General features: G+C 54.2%; 1 protein-coding gene across 3 annotated transcripts in view; it reads right to left on the minus strand.

Moving 5' to 3' along the window:
• Window positions 1-19,341, minus strand: part of Rxra (retinoid X receptor alpha) — an 86,801-nt gene that overhangs the window by 12,137 nt on the left and 55,323 nt on the right. For all 3 annotated transcript variants that reach the window (XM_028756981.1, XM_028756979.1, XM_028756980.1), the window contains exons 2-5: window positions 14,270-14,535; window positions 10,448-10,598; window positions 9,711-9,890; window positions 2,423-2,592 (exon numbers count right to left, since the gene is read on the minus strand). In XM_028756981.1, coding sequence (XP_028612814.1) covers window positions 2,423-2,592; window positions 9,711-9,890; window positions 10,448-10,598; window positions 14,270-14,535 — 767 coding nt within the window. The remainder of the gene's footprint in view (window positions 1-2,422; window positions 2,593-9,710; window positions 9,891-10,447; window positions 10,599-14,269; window positions 14,536-19,341) is intronic.

A 19,341-nucleotide genomic window follows, 5' to 3' on the forward strand; every position in this document is an offset into this window, starting at 1 on the left:
ACAACAGGTACTAGGCATTGACTCTGCTTATCATGAAGGCTGTCCGTAGCCTGCTCTGACTCTCAGTCACAGGGGTTGCTCCATGGATGTCTTCCTTGCCTGTCATCTGCCAGGGAGCAGTCCCAAGACAGGAGACAGTGAGGGCCCTAAGCCAGCCAAGAGAATGAACGCACATAAGACAACAAGCCTCACAGCCAGGCTCTGTGATCTAAGCCTTGTCTGAAACAGCCTTCCCCCTCCTCCCGTCCCCCCAGCCACTCTCTTAATTCCACTGCCATAATGCTACTATGGTTGAGAAAAAGAGCTCAAAGTTATTCCCAGGCTGACTGTGGCCTCTGTGGCCACGTACACAGTGCCATCTTCCAGGACTGGACACAAGGCGTGAGCAGAGGACCAGAGAAGGAAGGAGGCAGGGGCCACATAGGTGTGAGGCCCAAGCCCAGCAGGCAGGCACTCACTGGAGGCTGTCTGGAAGGGAGGGGCTGAGAGTGCTCTGGCTCTGCCCTGTTCCATCCCACTGTGTAGCTTCACTCAGCAGACTCCACAGCAGACATTTAATGAACTACTGCTTGCCAGCTAGGCGTGGTCACAAGACCACCCAGGCAGGGCCCAGAGGAGCCAGCAGCCCATCTGTGAGGCTAAGTGCTACGTATCCAGCCTCCTTAGCTTCCGTATGAGGAAGACCACTAGATCCATGTATGAAGCAGGCCAAGGCAGTCACAGGACACTGGGAGGACACTGAGCTTCCACTGTGTGGCTTTGAAGACCTGAACCCTCATGGAAGAGCAGCAAAGGCCATGTCTCAGGCCATTCCCAACAATGGCCATAGTTGACAAAGGAAAACCCCAGTCACCCTTCACACCCCAGATCCTATTCCACAAAGCAGAGTCCTGATGCTGCTCTCCTCTCCCTTCCAGAACTGGAACAGGGAACAGACTCCAACCAGAGCACTGGGCAGGCTTGAGTAGGCAAGGTTTTTTGTGCGTCTCCCTCCATTGGGAGGTGTCATAACACAGCTAGGATTGGGTCCGCCAAGGAAGGCTACAGCAAGACCCTGTGCATTGAACCCAGTAAGGCAGCTCTGGGATTAGACACAAGAAAGCTGGGCAACTAGGTTAGAAGTACAAGGGGCAGCTCCACTCAGACTACAGAGAGGAAGAGACATGTCTGAGCTCCTGGGACAGGGCAGGGCTGCTGACAACACATAGCTACCTCAGCCACCTCACTGACTCCTGGGATAGCTCACTATACCTCTGCCCTGTGCTTAGAGTTGAAAGCAAAGAATGGGTACTCCATGTCTACCACAGCCACAGGCTGAGACTAGAGCACTAAGATGCAAGAGAAGACCAGTGTAAGTCTGGGTCAGAGGGAGAAGCTGATAGGGCCTTCCTTGAGGTCTACCTGGACTGGGTATCCAACGGTTAATGGTAGGACTCTAGTCCCAGATCTGAGGCCTATACAGAGGCCCAGATGAGGTAAGGATATTAAGAAAAAGCACATATGGGGCAGACATAGCTGGACCATGAGCTTGAGACAACATGAGGCCTGTGGGTTTGTGCAAGGCTCTGTTCTCAGATTTACACAAGAAATGTCCCAATCTGGGACATGGCTGCAGTCTTGTCACTGGGGCCTTGGGCAAGTGGAGTATCCTACCCAAACAGCCCACAATGGCCAATGGCCCCTGAAGCAGGAGCAGGGCAGGGAGGGCTTGGGGGGAGAGTTCAGGTAAAAGTCCAGGAACAGGCATGGAAGCCAGAAAGATATGAAACTAAGACCCTGCAAGCAGTTAGGAAGAGAGCCACTAGTGGGAACTGTGGCCCTTCTGGTTTTATCTGGAGGCTACAGTAGCTATAGGTGGCAGGTAGTAAAGGAAGACGGGAAGGTGGCTGTTTAGGCATTCCTATAGGTGGCCAGTTTGAGGGTGACCAGCTGAAGAGCCAAGAGACACTTCTGCTTCAACAGTAGTCATAACAGCTGCCACCTAACAGTACCTCCCTGTTGGCTTCTCCACCTTCTCATAGCAGTGGGAGACTCCAGAAAGTCACCCTGTGGCCACACACTGGTGAGAGAGCCAGCCTGGAGCCAGCAGCTGCTGCAGAGAGCTCTGCCCAGGCTCAGCTCCTCATAGCTTCTCTGAAGGATTCCCCTCGTTGCGCTCAAGCCTCACCGTGCATGGAAGCCAAGACCCCACAATGACAGTTGGGCCTAGCCCTAAACCTGCTGAGTAGTTGGATGAGACAGACAAGCAAGGACAGCAGGAAGGCTGGCATATCCCCCCACTCACAGGGTCACCCAGCTGGACAGAGGTCCTACTGGTGGGGACAAAAGGCCATAGCAGCCAAAAGGCTCAGGTTTGTTAGCTGTTCAAGCAGGAGGGTAAGTACAGGGGGAAACTGAGGCAAGTGAGCATCTTGACACTCACTGAGCTGGGGTTCAGCCCCATGTTTGCCTCCACGTATGTCTCAGTCTTGGGCTCAACAGCGAGCTCTGCTTCTAGAATCTTCTCCACAGGCATGTCCTCGTTGGCACTGCTGGTGGACTCCACCTCGCTCTCATTCCGGTCCTTGCCTCGCTGCCGCTCCTCCTGCACAGCTGTAAACAGGAGACAGTTACCTGGGCTGGCAAGCCCTACAGTTCCTAGGGCGTCCCCCACAGGCTCAGGGCCAGGCAGGGCTGGCTCCAAGCCAGTGCATCCACAACCCTGGAGTCCTCTCCAGGGCCAGCTAAGGGAGGCTGTCTGAGCCCAGCCTAATCCCTGCCACTGGGTGACTGTATACCCTGAATACACTCAGCTAATAATGTAAATACACCAGAACCCATCTGAGGTCAAGGCAGATGGCCTTTCCTGGAGCTGATGAGTCACAGAAATACTAACATGGGTTTTCATGACATTGGTGGTCTGAGGATGTGGGGAAACCCAAGAAGGCTTCCTGGAAGAAGTAGGAATGGGCCTAAGGGAGGGAATAAAATGAGGAAACTAATTCAATGGAAGAAACAACTTATAAAAATGCTCAGGAGAGTGCAGGACCTGCTTCTGATCAGGAACGGGGTGGTGACTGTGATAAACAGGTGACCATTGAGGTGATAGGCTAGAGCAAGGGACAATCACAGTCAGAGACACACTGGGCAAGTGTGAAGACACCCACTGTCCCATGCTCTCCATGGTTGCCTCTACCAAGAAGCACCCCACCTCACACAGCCTGTACCTTGGCCCCCTTCCTCACGATGCCACAGGCCTTGGGATTACCTGCCCTGCTTCACACTCCTGTGAGCAGCCTGGCTCTTGGAGATGCTCAGAGGCAGCAAGGAAGGAAAACACTAGTGGGCTGGGCAAACTGACCCCTGAGCTGCACAGCCTGCAGCACCTCTGGAAAGCAGGTCCAGCGAAGAGCCTCAGGCGGGAGCAACGGGGCGTGCTTTTTCCTCCTGCCCACCTCCGACAGCTCCCATGAACCTGTTCTACTCTGTTCCTGCCCCGTTCAGACGTCAACAGGTCCCTCTCTCCATTCTGGGTTCCTGCAGCAGGCTAGGTGGAGACCTGGATGGCCTCCTCTCCAGACCAGTCCCCCAGGAGGATGCCTTTCCAAGGGCCCAGGGGTGTGGCCCAAGGGCTTTTACTGGTGCTGCTATCTCAGGACCTTGGTCAGAGCTCTCCTAACCCTTCAGTTCCCTAGGAGCAGAGCACAGCTCAGCAGTATCAGGATCTCAAGAGCAGGGCAGCACCAGACTCCTCCTCTACAGCCAGACCCACCTCCTGGCCCACAACCTCTTAAATGGCTTATAAAGTAAGTTAACACAAGAGCCAACAGGAGGGCTGAAGGGAGAGGGCAGCCACCTCCCAGGGAGCAGCCTCCTCTCCTCACTGTTCCTAGGCTCCCACTGTGAGGCTCAGCCCAGTGGTTCCCTTTCTTGTCACAGCTCTGTAATGGTTCTCAGTGATTTTTTTTTAATCCCCTGGCTATTGCTCCTTGCTGGGCCCACCAACACCATTCACCTGAGGTTCTCCCATGTGGGGGCTAAGCTCCCCAAAACTCAATGGCCGGGTTGTAGCAGAGACTTCTATCTGTGAACAAGCCAAGGCTGGGAGGCTGGTCTGATACCTGCAGAACACCAGCTGGGCTAAGGAGCTGGGCAGAGGCTGGTGTTTTGCAAGCTCTGCTCTTTTGGAAAATCTGAGAGCAGACTGGGGCTGGTGCAGAGCGGAATGCCATGGGCAGATGGTGCCCAGTCTACAGGGGCTGCAAAAGGCTGCCAGGCTCCGTCCCTCCCCAGCCGGGCTTCTACGGGCTCTCTATGTGGCTGCCAGCGCATCTGGGTTAGAGTCACTCCACAAATCACTGAGGGCTCTGGCACAGGGCATGGAGACTCAGCTCCAATCCTAAGCAGCCCCACTGAGAGGCATCTGAACAGACCAATTGTAGCCACAGACAGGCAGCCCTCCACCCCATCCCATCTCAAAGCCAGATGACAAAAATCTTCAGCCTCAGGCTAGGACAATGTCAACTCAACAGCCTCACCTTCCCAGATGGGAGAAACAGACTCAAGAGAGCCAAATGCCACAGCAAACTGCAGGCTCTGGAGTGAGAGGTATACCTTGAGCAGCTGCCGTAGTACTTTGGGCAACTCCTTCAGCATCTCTGTACCCCATTTCCTGTAAGATGTCAATGCAGAGCCTGCCCTCCAGGGGACCCTGAAGGAAGCACCTGAGCGGGCTGGGCCCCACCCTGCTGGCCCAGTTTCACTCCCCAGTAAGGGACTTCCTTGCTCTCAGAGATAGCCCTGGGATATGGGAAGCCCAGAAGGAGGCCCAGAGTACAGGCCCTCAGCAGCCAGCTATCCCTGAGAGCTTGGCCACGGGCGGGCGGGAGGGCGGGTGAGGGGCTCCTCACACCTGCCTCCCATGCGGGGGCAGCTGAGAATTAATTAGCAAATGTTTTGTGAAGCACTTTGAAGCCTCCAAAGGCCCCAGCAGCTCAGGGCGGCATCGTTATAAATATTATCGTTTTATTTATAGACAGCGGAGGGGGCAGAGGGAGTGGGGGATTTATGTTTTGCCAGCTCAATCACCTTTTAGACACACTCATGTTTGACTTATGCTCCACTGGCGCCGGGAAGCCTCGGGCGGGAGGCGTCTGTAAATACAGAGCCTCGTTATCCTTCCAAGCCCGCGCAGGCCTTGCGGGGGAGGTGGCTGCCTCAGAGACTGAGGTTTCCTTAGCCCGCTGGTGGTGCCTGAAGCCTGTGGTTCAGCCCTCCCAAGATCCAGACACAGGCTGAGCAGGAGATGACCCTCCTCCAGCACACCTGGCTCCCCATATAGGACACACAGTCAAAAGTGGAAGGTTGGAGGGGTTGCTCAGCCACTGGGCCCAAGCAGGACTGAGGGGCCTGAATGGATGTTGAGGTAAATGGGTATCCCAGATCCTAATGCTTCCCAGGTTTGGGGCTCTGCCAGAAACCGTGGCCTTCCTCTGCCCCTTAAAAGCCCAGAGTTGGGCCATGAAATAGAAAGGACCAAGTTCTACCAACATACTCTGGCCATACTGTCCCTTCTTAATACCCAGGCAGTGTCGGACCAGAGAGAGTGGCTTCTTCCCAAGGTCCCAAGCTCAGGGTATGGTATTCCCTCTCTCAAGGACAAGTCTGGGACAAGTCACAAGAGTGAAGACATAGTCAGATGTGCATGCATATATGCACAAACACAGATACAGCACAAAAATACACTGTGGCCACCATGCTCCAACCTCACTACTAGCTAGGCTTGAGCTGTCTTTTGCTTGGTTCCACCATCAAGCCTCAAGGGACCTTACTGAAACCCCATGTTCAGATGGAGACACTAGGCCCAGAGAGGTAAAGCCATAAACTTAGAAAAACAACTAAGGCAGGGCCATTTCCCTACAGCAGAAATGGTGGGCTCACCCTTGTCTATACACGTATGTGCACACACACACACACACACACACACACACACACAGAAGAAACTGCCATTTCCACACCCAACTGCTCCAGAGCCAGAGGACAGGGTGCAGGAAGCTAAGAGAGTCAGGAAGGAAATGTAAAGGGGCCTCGGGGGAAGGGAGCTGAGAACAGGGTGGGTAGTGTGCAGCCTCTCCAGCCTGCAATTGTCACACCTGCAGTCCCCCAGCCCTACCACCACCTGCCCCAGCCAACAGGCCTAGGCTCAGCCTGAAAAGGGCACTGCCTACCCCTAGCTGGGGAATGCTGCCAAACAAGTCCCCGTGGCTGCTTGCACATGCAGGCCCCTGCTATTGCCCAACATAGATGCTATCAGCCTGCAGTATCCTCCATCAGCCTGAAGACAGGAGCCTTTCCCAGGGCAGGACCACCCCACAGAAACACACAGCCTTGCGGTGGTCAAGTCCTTCCTCACAGTGCCTCTACATCAGCCCTCGTCTCCAGTGATCAAGCTGGATATGTGATCAGGCCTGGAAGACAGATCATTAGATTCAGGCTCCAAGGATTAACGAATGCTACAGCCTGGGCTGGGACTTGGGGGCTGAGCTAGCACAGGAGCTGATGGTGCACGTCCTGCACTCTCTGGGCCAAAGGCCCTGGGTTGGCAACTGGCCTCACAGCTTTTCCAAAGGCTGTCAGACTATCCAGCTCACATAGCCAACAGTCCCACCTGCTACTCACAGAACTCTCCTTTTAGTGGTTAGCCCAGGAGAGCAGAAGGAATCGAATATGAATTCATTCTGGGGACTGGTCCAGATCCCAGGGTGGGGCAGGGGCAGTGTCCAATACCTAAATGCAGGCAGAAGTGGGGACCAGCCCTTGGGAACCCTCTCAGAGGTCCCTGCAGGGTGGGCTCCCAGACTGCTCTAGGGCCAACCATCTCAAGAGTGGGGCTGTGGACTATGGCCACAGGCACTGGGAAACATAACAGGTCTCAGGTAGCAAGAAAAACTCCCTTCCCCCAGCCAAGGACCAGCCATGGAATGGACTCACCAGACCTGACATCTTATAGCTGCCCCACAAATACCTGGGCAGCCCAAGGGGCCAAGTTGCATGGCTTCTGTGTCTAGGGCAAGACAGCGTTTCACAGGACTTATACTAAATACTCATAAACCTAGCCGGAACAAAGAGGCATGGGGTGGGGTTGGGTGCTTCTCTCCAGAGGAATGAGTAAAGCATTTCTCGGGTGTCACAAACACAGTGTGGCTCAAGGAACAGAGCAGGCTGCAGTGGAGTCCTCTTCTCTGCACCCCACTTCCACTTCTGCGCAGGGTGGGTAGTATTAGGCACAGGCATTGGGGGGGCAAGCATTTTATGTACAAGGACTAGTCAGGGGGTGTTCAGTGTCCCATCCACAGGAAGTACATATAGTAAAACCTAGACGACTCCAGCCTCCCTACCTCAAGATCATACTGTTCCATTGGGATTAGGGGACATCTGTTCAATACCTCTGGAAGTCAGGCAGCTGGAGTCTGAACACCAGCACCCAAGGGCAACCACAAGAGCAATGGAAGAAGGGGTCATAAGCTAGAGACCCTCTCTGGGGTAAGAACTCTAGTGTCCACCACATGCCAAGTCTGCTGGTAATCTTAGCTTTCACAGACACGACTCTCCTCAGCTGGCAGGCGTACCTCATCTGTCCATGCTCAGGTGTCAGCCTGGACACAGAGCTCTACACAGAGACATGCTCACCACCCACGTCTGGGTCAGGTACCAGCTCCCAAGCTCTTGCTGACCCGAGTCAGGGATGACCTGTTTATACGGTGGTCACTTTCCAGGGACAGGAGCTATACCCAGAGATCATTAACAGTGCCCCTCACCAGGAGGAATAGCACCGAGACAGAGTGGGCTCAGGGCCCAGCTCAGCTCCTGAGAGGCTCACACAGTCTGACCTCCACTTTCTGGCCAGACATATACCTGGCCACGGCCCACCCCAGGTCCACCACTCAAGCACCTGTCCTCCAGAGGGTGAGCTGTATTGGCTACTCCCAGTAAGTGCTCCCTTGAGGGCACATCCTCAAGGACACACAGTGTACCCCCTCCATTGGTAGAGCACTTCCTCCTTCTGCCTTCTCACTACAGAAAAAAGGGGGGGCCCCAGCAGCTGGGGTCTAGCTCAGTTAGACAGCTGTGTTAGGACTTGGCCCCTAAAGACCATGGAGACTTCTCAGCATAGTCGAGGTCAGACATAAAAGAACTACACTCTGAACATGTGCTCAGTCAAGACGCTCTGGCTGGAACATTTCCCCCCTCTCTCTCTCTCTCTCTCTCTCTCTCTCTCTCTCTCTCTCTCTCACACACACACACACACACACACACACACACACACACACACACACACTTCCAGCTCCATAGCCTACAGTTCTGTATGTGCTGCCCCACCACCAGCAACACTGGGAATGAGGACCAGACTGCTGGAACCCCCTGCACCCCTGCTGACCTCACAGGATTCTTCGTGTGGAAGAATCCACAGGAGTGTAGGGTTTTTCAAGTACAAGACCAGAATGTACCAAAAGAAGGGGTCACTGTGAAGAGAAAGCAAACTCCAACACTAGCCCAACTCAGGCTAGTCCTGGACAGGGGCAATTGAAGAGCTGGTGGAAATAATGGAAGGACACACAGGAGGCATTGGTCCCTATGTACAACCCAGACACAGACAGAGGAAGCTGGAGGAGCAGTGCTGGAGACAAAGTGGTAGAGCCTGCCTCAGAAAGTGAGTGCCCAGCCCTGTGAGGGCTAGGCCTAAGACTGATGAAGGAACCCTACCCAGGCACCCACACAGACAGACAGACAGACAGACAGACACCCATACAGACATATATACACACACCAAACCAGAGAATTACTGTCCCACATGCAGGGCCAGGAGGACAGAGTGTAGCTCTGGAGAGCTAGCTATACAGCTTGATATCTGGGACCTCTGGGGAGTCACCTGGACTGTCACCTAGCCTCCCTACAATTTACATATACATCTTGCTGATAAAACAGGCTCAGACAAATCCTGTTCCTTAGAGGACCTGCAGACTGGCATGTAACCCTGCCTGGGATGAAACTGGAAGTGACCTTGAGAAGAAGGGAAGACCAGGATAACCCTCACATGAATTCAACAGGCTCTGAGAGATACTCTGGTGATCTCTAGGGGCCCCTTTCCCCACTCCAACTCAAATGTGGCTCATCCCATGGGCCTCCCTTCCCATCTCCTCCCTGGGCAGCCAGAGGCCATGCAGGCACTAAGCCTCTCTTCTCACCCTCCTCACCCCCACTTCCACTCCCAGCCTCTTCTGCTGTGCTTCTGGGCCAGGGCTTGGTCTCCAAACCTCATCTCTCCCTGACACATGCTGGCTCACCTCAGCCATACTTCATAAGTAGACTATTTGCTCAGTTCTTGTCCTAGGGGCCACGCTGCCAGTGGGACAGACCTGGTCTATCTTATCTCTTCTAAAATCCTAAGGCCTAGCCACATAGCAGACATTCTGTGAAAATCTGGTTGGGGAAAGGGCTGGCACGAAGGCAAGCTATACAGACAGCACAGGCCAGGGGCTCTCCTGAGCAGGAGGCACACGAAGAAACCCAGGTATAGCCAGACTATACCAGAGTCTGTAAAATTGCAAACTGCAGGCCTGGACTCTTGTGTTCAAATCCCTCCACATGAAGATTGTTGAGGAAGGGGACAATGGAGGCCCCCTGGGTCTGATGAGAAGAGCGTGCTGGGCAGGAGAATGTTCAAAGCCTACCTTCCCGCTTCATGCCCATGGCCAGGCACTTCTGGTAGCGGCAGTACTGACACCGGTTCCGCTGTCTCTTGTCGATCAGACAGTCCTTGTTGTCTCGGCAGGTGTAGGTCAGGTCTTTGCGTACTGTCCTCTTGAAGAAGCCCTTGCAGCCCTCACAACTGTATACCCCATAGTGTTTGCCTGTAGGGTGGGGATAGAAGATGGGTGAATTTAATGACAAGGCCCTGGCCTATGTGTCATGCTCCAGGCCAGGGCTCTGCTTCCAGGTTTTAGAATCCCTGTCTGGGTTCAGACTGGACTCTGTCTTGTCCTCATCAGAGAACAGGTCCACCTCTCTCTATAGACTGGGGCTATGGGTCACCAGTCCTGAGGACCAGTGTCACCAACAGTGGTGGTCTTATGCACTCTGTGCCTGAGCTATTACGTCCTGGAAGAGGTGGGTTCTGTTCTCAGCTCTCAGGCTTGGCCCAGAGAGGAGGCCAGCCAACACTGCACCTCAGCCGTCCATGCCTGCATCTTCTCTTGGCAGGCCTCTAGACCACCCTTCCCATTCTAATGTCCACCTCACATGAGGACAAAGTGAGACCCCTGGAGCTCCAAACCCACCCCTTACTCTATCGGGCACAGGGGGCTTACCCTGGGTTCTTGCTTCCCTGCACCCAGCCCAGAGGAAAAAGGTAGGGAGACTCGATGAGCTCTGCCCAGGTATCATGCCCCTGCCCACCAGGCAGTCCTACCTGAGGAGCGGTCCCCACAGATAGCACAGATGTGCTTGGTGAAGGATGCCATGTTTCCTGAGGGGTGGGCAGGAACCTTGAGGACTCCATTGAGGCCTAGTGGGGGCTTGATATCCTCACTGCTGCTCACGGGGTTCATGGGTGAGCTGAGCTGCAAGAGGATGAGTGGGGTAGGTTAGCCCTGGCAGGCTGCTGACAGGCAAGAGGATGAGTGGGGTAGGTTAGCCCTGGCAGGCTGCTGACGGGCAAGAGGATGAGTGGGGTAAGTTAGCCCTGGCAGGCTGCTGACGGGCACTCAGGAGAGCTGGGTCTCCTACAAGAAACACTCCCCTCTACAGAGCCTCACCCAGGCTAGAACAGCTAAGGGCCAGCAGGACCACCTCTATGTCCAGCCCTCAGAGTACCCTCTCAGCAGACCCAGGCCACTGCAGGGTGCCAAAGAAAGACCACATCTCAGGCCTCTCAGTACCATACAAGAGGCTCACTTATTCTCCACCACCCACCAAGGAACTACAGCTGTCACTTAACACTTGCCATGAACCCTGGACACATGAGAGCCAGCCACTCTGCACTCCCCCACCACCCAGGTAAGGACAAGAGGCCCAGGCACAGGGCTGCCATCAGGCTGGGCTCCTCCAGAGTCACACATATCTCCACCACCCTGCATGACAGTGGTATCTGGGGGCAGGACAAGAGAGGAAAGCCAGTGGACACCCCAGACATCAAGCCGTAGGGCCCATGTGGCTATCCTGGCCTAGGCACACCCCTTGCTTCTCCCTGCCTGCTGGCCACCAGGGGCAAGCGTGGGAAACTCACCCTGTCACCCAGGCAACAGCTGCAGTGTTGCAATGACAAAGCAGTTTTGGTTCCGCAGCCTCCAGCCTAGCTCTGCAGTAAGCACAGGGCCCAGAGGCGCTTCCCTCTGCCTGCCTATCTGCCAGGGCGTCAGAGCCCAGCTGGGTAGTCACCCCCTACTTCTGAAAACCCCTGACAAAGGCAGAAAGAAAGCCAGCTGTACAGTCTGTGTTGGCCTTGTATAGCCCCTGCTGCCTCCTGTAAGGGGAACCTCGCCTCCTTCCTCAGAGCCTCCTGCCCCATACCCCACCCCTTTCTCACAGGACAGGAAAAGAGCAGAGGCACCAGAAGCTTTCTATTAGGGGCCTGGTATGCAGAATGATTGTGCAGCCCCGGCTGGCCAGCAGCACTGTGGGCAGACAGTAAGGTTCGGCACGGATGCCTCAGCTGGCTAGCTTTAGGTGGATTGCTGGGAAGCCTGCAGGCCCATATAGAGAACCCTGAGTGTGTCAGAGCCAGCTGTCAGGATGTGGAAGGCCTTGGTGGCAGCCAGGGCATCTCACTTTAGAAGACAGCAGTCCATGTGTGCACTGGTTGAAGGCCCTACATGGGAATCCTGGGGCTGCAGGGAGACAGCCAGCTTTTGCTGGCAAGACTGGACATCCCTCCACTCCACTCGCTGTGTGGGAAGCCTAACCCTGCAAGTTTCTGGAGGTCTTAGCTCTGAGCAGAATAAACAGCTCAGGGACCCAGTGAAACCCTGATGTCAGAGCAGAGCAAAGGTTGGGACATCCCAGACATCAAGCCATAGGGCCCGTGCAGCTATCTCGGCCTCTGCACGTCCCTTGCCTCTCCCTGCCCGAATCCCCCCTCTGGCCCTGAGATACGCACTCACGCACACATGCACACACGAGGTTCCATGCAGTTCCACTAGTGGGCAATCCTAGAATCCCATGGCTTGAAGGATACTTTTTTGCCCTTCCCAGATCTGAGCTGATGAACCAGGACAGTTTCTATTCTCCCTTCCTCAATATCCCCCATGAACCACAGCCCCATCCTACTGGGACTTGTGTGCTCCATCTTTCAAGAGACCCAGGACTGGGCAGCCCTCTGCTGGAGCCCGAAGCCTCCCTGGGTGGGGACTAGCCCATTTCCCCTTTCATATCCTTGGCATTTATTTCAGTTCTGCCTCATCACTACTGCACCTGGGTCCCTATCTACCTCTCAGGCTCCCCTCTTCCACTCCTACCTCATTCTGCCCTCCCAAGCCCAGGGTAGCCCTCAACTAGCTCCAGTCAGATGAGATATCCAGAGCAGACCTGCTCTCGGGCTCTGCATGCTCTGCACAGCTTCGTTCCCCATCTGGCTGGCTACAGGCATCATGAAACACCCTGCTTACAAAGTCACTGTAGCCCCCACAGTTCAAGATCCTCCCTGTACATCAGAGAATCAGAGGCCTCGGGGCCTGGCTCCCTCTACACTGGGGCAGTCAGAAGTGCTTCCCAGTTGTAAATCATCAGGGAAGCCAGCACAGCCAGACAGCCAGATTTGGGAAGTAGTGGAAAACATCCCCCTGGGGCCTGTCCTAGTAGAGTCCTCAAAACAAATGAGACATGGATGGCTTGGGCACTGGGTGTCTGTGGACTCACAGAGCTATATTCAAACCCAGCAAGGAGCCTCACGGAGCTGAGAGCCAAGAGAAGGCCAACACTGAAGCCAGGAAACCGTGGAGATCAGCTCTTCATCTACCCTCCATACTCATGGCTTCCAGAGCTAGCAAGGGTAGAGAAGCTATGATAAAAAGAACATGGCCAAGCCAGGGGAGGTGGCTGCATGCAGGTGGTCATGCCAGCAGCACCTTAGACCTTCTGTCTGCTTCTGAAAAGCAAGGTGGGGAATGGGGACAGTGTAACCGACTGCTCGTAAACAGAACCCTAGCTCTCCTATGTGTTCAGGTGCTTGTGCTAGCGTGTATGTATGCACACGCACACGTATACAAACTAGGGCAAAAGACTTAGATGGAATCGACCTAGAAAGCCCAGCCAGACTGTCTGGAGGAGAAGCTTAAGAGGATCAGAGCAGTCTCAAGAGTCTACCTGGTGAGGTTCGAGTGATCTCCACACACCCCAGCACCAGGAAGGGGACACAGGAGTGCCCAGGGCTCAGGGCACAAGACTTTGGAAATCTAAGGGACACATAGGTGCTTGTTGACCCTTTGGTTCTAGTGAGGATGGCCCCAGGTGTGCCACTGGGAGGTGGCACAGCAAAGCTATTGGTGGAAGGAGGGAAACAGAACCCAACCTGAGAAGCACAGAGCAGAAAGGGGATCCCTGACCTGTTTCAGAAAGGGTAAAAGAAACCCCAAGGAGCTGGCTCTCCAGATGCAGAGCTTCATGTACATTAAGAACAAAAATCCAGTTAGAAACGCACCAAGACCCTCAAGAAAATAGAAGCAGGGTGAGGCACTATAAGGTGTCCAACAGGAAGAAGCTGAGCAAGACTCCTCGAGTGCCCACAGCAGGATGAGAACCCTACCAGACCTACAGAAAAGGAAGTCACGCCTTGCAGATAGCCACCATCCACAGAGCCACAGAAAGCCAGAGCCATGCATAGGCTGCCACTAGGGACCTCTGCAGAGCCCAAGGATGGGCATCCCGGGCCAGGATGAGCTTTCCCTGAAGGCCTAGGGGTACTGAGTCCAGTGTCCTGGGAAGAGGAACCTATGAGCCCTGGAAGATGCTCCCAGGCCTAAGGAAGCAGGTACCCCAGAGTTCCACAGTCATGGGGACAGGCTCCAGGCTGAGTCAAGAAATTTCAACTGACAGAGCTATAGAAGGCAGTGTGGGTCCACCAGAGTGAGGCTCAGCCCTATCACTACCAACATGACTCTCTGAGGCTAGCTTTCGCTCTGTAGCCCACTCTCATGAAGAAAACGTAGAAATCTAAGTTCTGACCCATTGGTTCTCAACCTACAGGTGAAGTTCCCACTTTCTGTCCCATGTCCCGAAAGTTCAGGCCAGCACTCACCTGGGGACTACCAGTCCCGAAGCCCAACGTGGGTGTGGTGGGTACCGACATGGAGTGCGGGCCCATAGGGGAGCTGATGACAGAGAAGGGTGGACCCATGCCATTGATGGGAGAGCTCAGGGTGCTGATAGGCGAGTGCAGCTGCCCAGGGGAGCCCAGTGGAGAGCCGATTCCTGGACCCAGGGAGGGGTGCAGCGAGGGGGCAGCCATGGAGCCTCGACCCGTTGGAGAGTTGAGGGATGAAGAGTTCACCTGGGTAGAGAAGTCTGCAAGACAAGAATTGGCATGAAGGAAAGTCAGAGCACCCTCTATGACCTGGGAATTGCCCACTCCCCTACTCATCAAGGCACAGGCAAACCTAGGGTGCCAGGACTCCTCTGCCACACTCTAAAAGCCAGGTCATCTTTGAGGGCCTGGCAGGCCATGGAGAAGACAGTGAGGAGCCTGCACAGGGCAGAGACACATGCCAGGCTCCTCCAAAGCTGGTGCTCTGAGAAGCCCCCTTCCCCTTCCCTCCCCCTTTTCTTCTCTCAGTCTCGGCCTTTCCTGACACCTGGCATGGTGCTTGCTCCTGGTAAGTAGAGAAAAATTCCAGGCACATAAAATGAGTGACTGACACACCCTAGGTGGGGGCACCCTGGGAAGACCTCGCCACTCTGAACCTAACTCATCCTGGCATGTGAGCAGAGCAGGGCGGTAAGCAGAACAGGGCGAAGCCCAGAGCAGATGCTGGAGGACACCACACCAGCCTTAAGACCACATTGGCACTGTGGCTATGCCTCAGAGCAGACTTGACTCTGGCCAAAGCTCATAAGCCCATTCTGATCCTGGTGACCAGCACAGTACAGGGTGATCCAGTAGCTTCACCTGTGCCAATTTCAAGCCAGTAATGGTACAGAGGCCCTCACCAGGACCAGCCCTTCAAGAGAAACTAATTCTCATCCTCAAGACTCCTATAACTTTCCCCCACTTCCCCTCAGGAGGAGGATGCAGTAAAGAGGACCCACTGTGATCAGGTCCACTATGGTGAGGCCAACTTGGCTACTATTACTGCCCTGACTGGCAGAAGGGATCAATTTTGTCAGCAAATGAGCCTTACTTCACCTGCCAGAAACCCTTGCCATTCACAAAACTGGGAATGAACCAGCTTGTTGAACTTTTTTTTTTAAATGGCTTTTTTGTCAATTTAAGAAATTCAGAACTAGCTGGGTAGTGTGGTACATGCCTTTAATCCAGAACTAGAGAGGCAGAGGCAGGAGGATCTCTGTGAGTTCAAAACCAGCCTGATTTACAAAGAGCAACCCTGTCTCAAAAACAAAGGACAGGAGAGATGGCTCTGTGGTTAAGAGCACACTGCCTGCCTTCCACAGGATCAGGGTTTGGTTCCCAGCACCCACATGGTGGCTCACAATTATCTGTAACTCTAGTTCCAGAGGATCTGATGCCCTCTTCTGGCCTCCATAGGGACTCTATGCACAGAGTACACTTACAAACCTGCAGGTAAAACACCCAACACATACGAAAAAATTTTTAATACCAGAACTAAGCGGTGATGAGCACCCACTGGCCAAGACATCAACTACAAACCAGCTCTATAGGCCATTAAACATCATATAGATCTGAGGAGAAGATCCACAGGGAATGGAGGCTGTGTCTAAGAGGAAAAAATACAAAGTCCAGTTGCTTATATGAGCCCGGAATGTCTTTGTGCCTTTGACGTCAACTGAATTCTTGTGACTCTGTCAGAAGTCTCCACCTCCTACCTATGACAGAGGAAGGATCTGTGAAGGTTCTGGATAAGAATGGCCTAAAGGCAAACTTACTACATCTGCAGCTGCCCCTAGGCCAGGCAACCACAACCGATTCCACACCACTGAGATACTTGGAGGCCATTGGGCTGACCCATCACAGCCATGCCTCCTGTGTCCTGCCCTTCCCATCCCATGCTGTCCTGTCATTTGAGGTGTGCCACTGTGAGAGCCTGAGTAGCACCAGTCTAAGCCTTCACTGTATTCTGTAGCCCAGCTGAGGCACACTGTGCTGACCTTGAGCACCTTCTCAGGCATTCCAGAAGAAAGCAGGGTAATATAGCATTGGGTACCAAGAAGGGGCTGGGCTGGGTCCAGAGAGGGTCCACTCTTCTGGTCTTTGAGAACAAGATGAGGCATAACCAGAAGAAAAATCCCTCAGATTCCTCGGGCTCTTTGCACCCCCTGTTCATGGGACAACTTGGACACCAGGAGTGACACAGAGTCTAGGGCAGCTTGTCACATTAAGGGTAGCTCTCATTAGCTAGCTGTCCCCAAACACCAGGGGAAACTGGCCATGTTCACAGCATGAGAGTGTTCCTGCCCAAGGAGCCAAGGAGGAATCCTTGCAACCACAGGGAACACCTGGGGTGGAATGTTCGGGCTACAACTGGGTCTGTGTAAAAAGCCACAAGCCGGAGCTGCTCCTCTGGCTCTGGGCTTCACTATCGGAGAAGCAGGAGAAAGCTTCAGCAGGAGAGAATGAAGGAGGGAGGTAGGGATGCAGATTGTAAGGCTGCCAGCTATCTACCGGCTGTACCCCAAAACTCCTCTGGCCCTTCAAGGCACCACCCATACCTGGCTCAAGTTGGAAACTGCTAAGGAGGAGAGCCAAACCAATGGAGGAGAAAAGAGGCCAAGGTGGCACAGGCAGAGACTTCAGGAAGAAAGGGAGACAGCAGGAGCAAGAGCCAAGCCTCCAGTCTGGGAATGTGGCTGTCCCCGTGTGAAGGTTCCCCTAGGCACCCCTCCCCCTGCCCTCCACCCTGCCTGCAGCCTGGTGGTAGGCAGCCAATGTCCTACAGTTGTTCAAGCAGACTGAAGTCTCTGGGGCTCTGATGTGGAGGGGCTGCCACCAGAGTAAGGCCTACCTTGGCAGGTCCCCATAGCCCCAGGCCTCCACCCCAGGATTTCCTGTTTACAAAGAATGTCCCCTGTAGACACCTTCCCAGAGCCTGGGTGACAATGGACTGGTGTGTTTTCTGGAATCTTTTGGAGGGAGAAACTTTCTAATCAGGAAGGGAATGAGCAAGAAATGCCTTTACATCCTTGCAAGGAAAGCCTCCTGGCTCATCTTGTATGCCTGCAAGCCATGTGCACATATGCCATATATATGTGTATGTGTGTATGTGTGCTATGTGCATGCTCTGCTTTGCTGACATTTAGCTGTCACCATCCAGATAAGTCATGGTCCCCATAAGGCACAGTTTTGACAGCCTCACTTTGGACTTGCAAGAGTGTCTCCACTCTGTTTAAGGAAAACCTGCACACCCCTCTCAAATCAGGGCCTGTAGGATGGGGCCTAGGGCTGCAAAGTGCCAGCTTCAGACCTGGGAATCACAGGACACATATACTTCCTACTCAAGAAGTGGCAGGAAAGCCTCAGGAACATGACTAGGAGGCAGCTGAATTATGTAACCCCAAAACCTCAGACTATGAGGCACAAGGATCCTATACATAACCCTACAATCTGAGATACCTCTGCAGGACTACCACCAACATAGCCAGGGACCCCGGGGAAGGAATTTAGCCAAGGGACTTACATGTGCCTCAAGGACAAAGAATAGAAAGCTCATCCTCATGAAAAAGATGCCCATCATCCCACACACATCATGGGCAGCTGGCACTGCAGTCTAGGAAGGGTGCAAGGAGGAGGGGGCAGAGAGTACTCCCTTGGTACAAAACTGACCACACTGTGAATGCTTAGAGGTTTAAATAGCAAACCAGCCCAGAGCAGAGATGGACTGTCCCCAGTCCAGCACCCAGGGCTGTTCCCTAGACCTCAGAGGGACTAATAAAACTCCAAGATGCCAGGCACCAGTGAGGTCATATGCAAATAAGGAGCATCACCCCCACCAGTTCCTATGATATACAGTGTCTGCAGAATGCTTGCCAGCAGCAGGACCCACAGCAGGAGGCCCAGGGAACCCCACCAACCCCCTTCCAGCCTTTCCCTGGCAGGAAGGGTATAGGAAATGCCAGTCCACTACAGCTGGTGTGAAGAGAGCCTCACAGCCCCTCCAAGGTAGCCAGGGGAACCCCAGCTCCAGGAAAGGGGAGCTCAATCATGCACAGCCCTTTGCCACAGCAGGATCTAAGCAGGCTGTGTATCTGTGTGTCTGGGTGAACAGAAGTGGACCACGTAGCTGTTCCATCTACAGCCTGGCAGGAAGGAGAGCACATGGGAGGTGGATAGCCTAGGGCCACCAAGGAGGGGCCTGAGGAGGGTACCTAGCATGCAGCCAAAGCTCACAGAGTGAGCAGCACCAGGCTGGCTGTCATGTTCTAAGCATAGTGCCCTGATCCTCGCCTGGGGACACCCCCCGGAACTGAAACTGTGCAGTGGGTGGCTCATGGGTCCTCAGAGCTTCCTGGGCTGCCCACCTCCAGCCTCCACCTTCCGGAAGTACTGCTTCCCCTGAAGCCCTGGGAGGGAGAAGTGGTGGCCCTGGAGACCAGCAATGAGAATGTGGCTGGAGGGACCAAGGTGCCAGGACTTGAGGGAGGCCAAGGGTGGTTGCAGCAGGAGAGAAGAGGAAGGCAGGCCACAGGGACCCCTCAACATTGCTGAGTCTCAATTTCCTTCTCTGTAAAATGGACTGGGACGTTTGTGCCAGCCCAGAGAACAGTCCCCATTAGCCCTGTGTACCCAACCCTACTACAAGCCTGACTTCCACTCTCTGAGGAGGGACTCTCCAGTGGTCACCTCCAGCTGTGAGCTGTCTCTTCTTTGAGTATCAACTCACCACTCTAGGGGCCTTTCTGGGACCACCATCCCCTTCCCTCAAAAGCCCCACCCAGTCTCTCAGCCTCCTATCAGGAAGCCTGAAGGCCAGCTAGACCCTCCTGGGCAGTCAGAGAAAGGGAGACTGAGTCCGACCCAATTAGTACAGGTAGCCGACCACAGGGAACTCTCAAGCAGAGAGGACTGAACTGGTTAGAAATGAGCCAATAAGTAATCTCATAGACCCAGACCCAGAAAGTCTGTCAGCACACAGGGGCCAGAATGCAGCAGACCCTATCTCTGAGCCTGTGATGGCCCAG

The sequence above is a fragment of the Grammomys surdaster genome, unplaced genomic scaffold (assembly GCF_004785775.1).
Source record: "Grammomys surdaster isolate TR1022 unplaced genomic scaffold, NIH_TR_1.0 126133, whole genome shotgun sequence".
NCBI lineage: Eukaryota > Metazoa > Chordata > Mammalia > Rodentia > Muridae > Grammomys > Grammomys surdaster.